At 38.3% G+C, this 7,325-nt stretch overlaps 1 protein-coding gene across 3 annotated transcripts in view; it reads right to left on the minus strand.

The window, feature by feature from the left end:
* PARN (poly(A)-specific ribonuclease) overlaps window positions 1–7,214 on the minus strand; it is a 60,780-nt gene extending 53,566 nt beyond the window's left edge. Inside the window, exons 1-9 of one of the 3 annotated variants that reach the window (XM_065683799.1) lie at window positions 7,143–7,214; window positions 6,721–6,798; window positions 5,771–5,850; window positions 4,558–4,625; window positions 4,382–4,463; window positions 3,584–3,644; window positions 2,818–2,983; window positions 2,530–2,595; window positions 1,752–1,790 (exon numbers count right to left, since the gene is read on the minus strand). In XM_065683799.1, coding sequence (XP_065539871.1) covers window positions 1,752–1,790; window positions 2,530–2,595; window positions 2,818–2,983; window positions 3,584–3,644; window positions 4,382–4,463; window positions 4,558–4,625; window positions 5,771–5,850; window positions 6,721–6,798; window positions 7,143–7,161 — 659 coding nt within the window. In that variant the 5' untranslated portion in view covers window positions 7,162–7,214. Of the gene's footprint in view, window positions 1–1,751; window positions 1,791–2,529; window positions 2,596–2,817; window positions 2,984–3,583; window positions 3,645–4,381; window positions 4,464–4,557; window positions 4,626–5,770; window positions 5,851–6,720; window positions 6,824–6,950; window positions 7,076–7,142 lie in introns of those variants that run through there. The other 2 variants (XM_065683798.1, XM_065683800.1) reach the window with 2 other exon arrangements.
* Window positions 7,215–7,325: the final 111 nt, after the last annotated feature.

Below are 7,325 nucleotides of genomic sequence, written 5' to 3' on the forward strand. Positions count from 1 at the left end.
GGAAAATTTGAAGCAGTAGGCTAGTTAAATTGGCCTCCTTACATTATCTAACAGTAACTGGCACTAAAACCTATTTTCTTACGCAATTTCCTACCCTAGTGCTATGGAACCTATAACTTCTTATTTTAGTAATATTAACTAAACATTGTCTAGATATTTCACCACAATCCAGAATCTCTGCTTTCAAGAAATTCAAACCCAGAACACTTGTGAGAAAGCTCTGTTACTTGCAGCCACAAGATAGCTTCTCTGGTGACTGCATGCCTTTAATATGTCACTTATTCTAGGATTTATAATCAACCCTGAACTTCCTGCTAACAATAAGCTTTAATAGAAAATATTAATACAAATGTCATTACCTGTGCTACAGGGCTGCATCACTCCACCACAATCACATTTAATTACCAAAGTACTACCATACACACAGCATCCAAATGACAGAAAAGTCAAAGAGAATATTGCCTTTCACTGCTTAGCAAAGTAGACACTCTCTCTGATCTTCCCATTATACTAAAGTAATCACAAGTATACAACCACCGTAGAACTGGCAGGTTTCTTTTTGTCCTCTGGCTACTACTAAAACTAGCACTAAATAACATACACTAGAAAGCTACTGTATCCTTTCCACCCTGATTTCTCACACAATTTTGCACCTAGACCTGACTTTGAAGCCGTTGCATGTCACAGACCCTGGATGCATTTAAAACACTGTTGCACAACAGAACACTTCAACAGAGAAAATGACCTGTGAAGGGTTCAGGATACAAAGGTAATCAATAATCTCACTGTCTTCCGGTTTAATTATCTCCATGCTAACTTCACAGCTTTGCTTTCTCTTGCCAGTGTACACACACAGTGTACACAGCTGTATACACACAAAGCAACACAGCTCAATCTTAATACAAATACAGTTCATGAACACACTTTTCCATCCACTGACAGAAGATGGAGGAATAAGCAGACAGCATAACATTGTGTCACTGGAAGCTATCAATACTTTAAAATGTACACAAAAAAAAAAAAATCTCTAAACCACCTCTTTTTTCAGATTAGTTCACACTTCTAGATTTCATTTTACAGAGAAGCTTTATTTTATCCACTTCCAGTGTAAGTAGCAAGAGTGCCAGATAGTGTCGCAACACTGAATTCTGTACATTTGGTTAATGTACAGAAAAAGATTTCCACTATATTCTGCCACTGGACTAATCCAATCAGAACAATGAAAATCTCATCTCTACAGCCTTACAGTTTCTGCTAAGGCCTTAAGGGACATATTTAAGGCAAAGATGAGTGACAAAGTAAGCCAAGAAAGGACAACAGACTTACTACTAGAATTAGGATTTTTAAAATCATCAGAAATGCTTAAGACTTAGTGTCTAACAGAAAACTATAAACATACCAGTACCTACTACATACTACACAACCAGCAGTTTTTCAGGTAAAGCCCACAGTCTGTATAAACACATGCACTTCCTGTTCACTAAAAACCTGTCAAGTTGCATTTGTTACATAATTCTAGGCTGTGCTGTTCTACTCACAGATTTTAGATAGTAATGATAAAAGAAACACTAAGCTTCAAAATATTCAAATGAATAGTCACATGCCAGTTTAATACAATTTATCTTCAAAACATTATAAAATTCTTCTCTTAAAGGAAAAACACCTCTGAGGTTAAGTAGATCAGATCTTACCCAGGTTTCTTATCAGAAATACTAAAAACATACAGTAAGGTAGTATTACCAGTAACTTACTTCCAGCTCAAGGTCTGATAAATTAATTTCCTCTGAAATCTGAAATTAAAAGACAATTGTGTTACTAATTCTCTTCTTACAAAACTGTGCAGTTTAAGTCTACTCCATGTTCATTTGTAGAAAGGTTTTTAAACACAAGCCACTGCTACCAGAACATATAGCCTTGCAAGGGTTTTATTGAATTGTTCAATACACCATTGTATAGTTAACCACCTATCTTCCCGTAAGTAGATATTCTGTAGCCAATACTAAATACAGACACAGTGATGTTATCTTACCCCAAAGCTTCACAATGTTCTACTATTTTTAAATTATTATTTTCTTCTGTCTTATTTTTAAATAACTGTACTCTCCAAACACTTGGACTCCAAAGCTAAATGCACTTCTTGAAGGAAACCCGCTAAAACCAGTTCCAATACAAAGTGTCAAATACAAACAACCAAAAGCTCAATAGAATTGAGAACTCTGATTATAAAATTATAAAATATCCAGGACTTCTGCAGCACCTCAGCAGTAGCAAAAGGAGACTCACATATGCAAGACACTTCCTGACTATACCAAAATATTTTGTCACTGCCTTCAGGAGGTATAGCTCATAAAGTGGAGTATGACATCCATATAAATTACCATATTTTCCTCAACCTTCAGAGGTTAGTCAAATGTAGATTTTACTACAGTTAACCAAAGTAAAGATTTTTTTCTTCTTTATCCCTCCCCCAATTCTATATGGCCAAAAAAAAACTTTTCTTTTAGAAGATGTGTAATTTCAGAGACTAACCCTGTACACGGCTCCAGTTCCAAACTTTCATTTTCGTCATTCTTTAGCAAGTCTTCTATCTGTTCCCTGGAAGAAATAAGATTATTTGCTCCTATAGCTAACGTTTTATTTTTATGACGTTTACAGCTTTCTCCAAAAAAAAAAAAAAAAAAGAAAATACTTCAAAACAAAAAGAGAATTATTGCACAGCTAATGAACCAATAAAAAAGGCTTCAACATATGAACATGTCGCTATTGTTTATGTCTTCATTTCAACAACATCAGAGGATATTAAACAATTATACTTACACTACTTTTTCAATGAAATTTTTCTGGTCTTCAGGGATTGTTACAGGACACTTTGTGGCATTAGGAGAAATGTATGACAGAGAGCCTGCACCATTGGCCTGAGAACGTTTTTCATCATACTGTTCCCTTAGTTGTCTTTCTTCTTCCTGATTTAAATATGGAATTCCTTTAAAAAAATTAATAAAGAAAAAAGACATTTAAAAGCTCATCATAATTAGAGACAAATTAGGGATGTGTGATTTAGAAAAGACTTATTACTAACCAAGCAATTGCCTGTGTTATGACCCTGAAGGCTCAAAACGTATCTTTCCCTTTCAGTCATCTGTTCTAGAGCCCATTCTTTATCTGTGTCTACAGGTGTCCTTCTGCCATGTGCCATATTAGCTGGTAACACTGGCCTCTTCAGAACTATATGCCTCCTCTGCAAGAGGACTGTAGAGCTGCAGACCACAATACTTAGCACTCCTCTTCCTTGCTATATGGATCACTTTAGTAACAGCCAGCAGCAGCTCCTATTACAATGCACTGATTCCTTTTTTAAAATGCTACTACTGATCCATTACACAGACACACAACTTGTTACTCTATCTATATGTATTCTGTTGAATCTATATAACAAAATTTTTAAAAGAATAACTATCAGCATAGTTGTAGATTGCAGAAGAATAATTCTAAGAACTACATTATGTCATGAATGGCTGCCTTTTCCTTTTTGCATAAAATGAAGACAACATGATTTTTGCAAGTATTGAAAGAAACAACTCACCATTGCGAAACACTTTATTAAAATCAAATCCTTGATTTGCTAAAAAATCTATACTTGAACTCTGCAACAACAAAACAAAATAGCTTACAATTTGCAAGAATATCTGTGGCATAAAACAATCAATTTAGTTAATTTCACAATTTTTAGGAAATTGTATGAAGTCTAAAGTGAAGAGCAACCAAAGTTGTCGAGGCTAAAGAAGCCATAGAGATTTCATGCTGTGCTACTTTTGTTATTTGTTTTTAACTTCCATAAAGTACAAGAACAATAAACGTATAAAAGGGATAAAGATGAAAGAATTAAGTATGTGGAGAGAGGAAACTAAAGAAAGCAAAATGTGGTTCAGGAGAACAAATCTGAGACCAGAAAAATGCTGGCAATTGCCTGGGAAGCAGTGAAAGTGAGATAAGCAGACGGGAATAAAGGATCAAACAGAAAAGGCAAGTGAGCAGGAAGTCAGAGAAGAAAGGAAAAAAAAAATAGAATCATCTTGCCAGGTTTGAAGCAGTATCTCCAATTCCAGAAATCACACAATGTAATGTGTAATAAGATTTAAAAACTGAAGTCAAAAAGATTCCCTTAAAGCTCATTTTTAGGGATTGCTCTTAACCAATGCCTATTTCTAAGAAAAAAAATAAAACCAAACAAAACCCCAAACCTCACGTTTTCCTGCCTTTTAAGCTGTTAAAAGAACCAACCACTTCTCCATCTACACTGATGTAGTTTACATGGGAATATTTTTTAGTTTATTGCAAGTATACCTTAACCAAACAAAATCAAACTTGTTTTTCCACTAACCTGACAGACAAACTTGACATCTGGTGAACTTCTGTTAAAGGGTTTTGGAAAAATATAGAAATTAAATGACTTCATTATATACCTGTAGAAAAGAAGAGCTTCATGTCAATAGAGTTTATTAATATTACTTCATAAATTCTTCTATTAAGAAAACAAGGAATAAGAGAATAACATACTTTTCTTCTGTATGATCATATTTAAAAGTGCAAAGGCCAAACTGAAAGAGCAAAAAATCCATGGAATGCTGGAAAGAAAAGGAAAACTTTGCATGAGAATAAAAATTGTACACATTCAAAGATAAGTGGGTGCATCGCTAATAAATTATGATTTTCCATTTCAAAATTAAGCAAATCTGAATCTTCTTAACAAATATTTGATCTGTTGGTAATTTTGAAGTAAATACACCAGAGTTTTTCAATAAGTTTGCATCCCAAAAAATCAGCCAAGGCTGATTTGTAGTATGCACTTCCATTCCAGAAACAGACAAGAACTGAGTGAAGTCCCATCTCTCTCCACTTACTGCTCACACACAAGAGATGCTGCACCTAAAAGCAGCTGTCAGTCTCATTCTCAACATTCATTTACATTCCCTATAACGTGGGAGCGCACTGTGAGCGACACTCTATATATAGTTTTCAAATACGTGTAATAATGCATTTAATATTCTTCTAACCCACGTGGTTAACAGTGAATAGTGCGATATGTGTGCTAGCATAGTCACTAGGCACTTTATCATTATGTTCTCTGGTACTTCACAATTGTTGGATCAATATTGGAAAGGTTTTTAGCACCACTGAAAGAATATGAGAAAATAATAAAAAAACAAAATAAAACACCAAGCCCGCAACCCAAACCATCACAGTTTGTACCTTTTGACCCCCACACACCATATATTGTCTCCCATGTTCATTTGGTTATTTTTCAAAACTCTTTCCACACCCTCCAGCACCTTTCTTCTGTGTGCGTGTGTGCTGCAGAGAGGTAAAGGTGGTGCTGGCAGCTGGCATTTAAGTTTTGTTAAGGACAGTACACGCTAGCAGGGGGGGTAGTTTGGGAAGGACCCCAGTCCTGATGTAGTCACTGAACTTCTGTTACCCAGTCCCCCTTTGAACTCATAAATATTAACACTCACAACATCCCTTAACGAGTTCTACAATCTACTAACTTTTGCATGAGGAATGACATCTGTCTGTTCTATGACTTCTGCAAGTTTGATGTAACACTCCCCAATTCTTGTTAGTAGAGACACTGAGCCAAGTAATCCCCATCTCATCTATGTCACTCAGTCTTACCATCCTCTGTCATATTTCCTTATATTGTCTCCATTCTGAACTAAGGAGTTCTAAACTTTTTCCAACATTTTCATTTCAGTTGAGGTAAACACTTTACCTTTTTAAGTTTCTGATATCTTTCTTCTGGAGTGTCAAAGCCATTGGTTAATGCACTAACAGAAGGCCCATCACTGATGCCTAAAAAAATAGAACATACTTTGTTTTGGGTAAGCTTTTCAAAATTAGCCACAGCAAAGAAATGCAACAACTGTAATTTAAGAAAAATATTTTAACTTAAAGTGCGTGTTAATACTATTTCAGTTGAGAAAGATTTGATACTACAAAAGTATGCATGTCAACATAAAAGCCACACAGTTTAACGGTAGTATTCTAGCAGTAAAGTTCTGCTGCTCTAGCTCCTATTCAACATGAACAGCAATATGGGGAGACCTACCAGTAACATAATGTTGATGGGTCTTCACAACATAATGCAGGATCAAAGCCAACATAAAAATGGGAAGAGTGATGCTCATAGATTTGTTGAATGACACTTTAAGCAATACTTAACGACCATATTTTTATAAGCACCACATATAACAAAGCTAGTTTTGATTATATTTATGCTTTATGGTTGAGTGAAATTTACATCCCAAAGCCAAAGCACCTATTAGGGCATCTCTGATGCATAAACCCTCTGAATTTTACAAATATAAAGCTCTTACTACCATCTTTCCCTGTCCAGACACTTGCAGGACCTCCTCTATTTATCCCAACCTCTTGCCACTGTGACACATACAAAATCTTTCAATTTTTTTTCCTGAGCTACAGCTGAAAATCAATTAACATGTTAAAAGATTACTGTATGGAGGGAGTAGAAGCAGCATGAGTATGACACCTGCTTTTGCCCAACCCTTACTATTCCACACATAAGAAGTAGTTAAACCAGTCTGGGGTAGCCTTAGCCTTTTCAAGCTGACACTGAAACGTGTTACATGAGCGAGCACGGGCACCTGGGCCCCACACAGATACCGCCAACAGTTCACAATCACAAAGCAGGTGCGACTGTACCTGAAAACTCCCCATCAATGGCCAGGAAGTCCGACTCCTCAATGGCTTCATACACTTTGTTTAGGTTATCCTTAAAATCTGCGGGAAGAGGGGTAAAACACACCTGAGACCGCGGGCGGCCTCCCGCCGCCCGTCAGGCGGGCAGAGGCGGCCCACACCCGCCAGCGAGCGAGGGCTGTGAGACCCCCGGGCCCGCCCGCTGCCCCCTCAGCCCTAGGGCTGTGCCATACGCATGAGGGCAGGTGCGCCGACCCCCTCAGTCGCCGAAGGGGAGACTAAGGCCGGGCCCCACCACCAGCCTAGAAAAGGGAAGCTGGGACGCTGGGATACTGAGACGTCCTCTGCAGCATCGGCTCGGAGCATCCCACCGTGACCAACGAGGTGCGACTCGAGCACAGCGCAGAGGCAGCTGAGGCACTTACTGCTCCTGGTCACCTCCATCCCGCACCCGCCCGACCCGGCGACGCCCTCAGCCTCCACCGAGCGCTGCCGGAAACCCCTCCTCCCGCCCCGCTGCACGTGAGCTCCCACGTGAGCGCCCGCGGGCGGGACGGGACGGGACGGGACGGGGCGGGGCGGGGCGGCAGCCGCCATTTTCCCCTGAG

The sequence above is a fragment of the Lathamus discolor genome, chromosome 6 (genome assembly GCF_037157495.1).
Source record: "Lathamus discolor isolate bLatDis1 chromosome 6, bLatDis1.hap1, whole genome shotgun sequence".
Classification (NCBI taxonomy): Eukaryota; Metazoa; Chordata; class Aves; order Psittaciformes; family Psittacidae; genus Lathamus; species Lathamus discolor.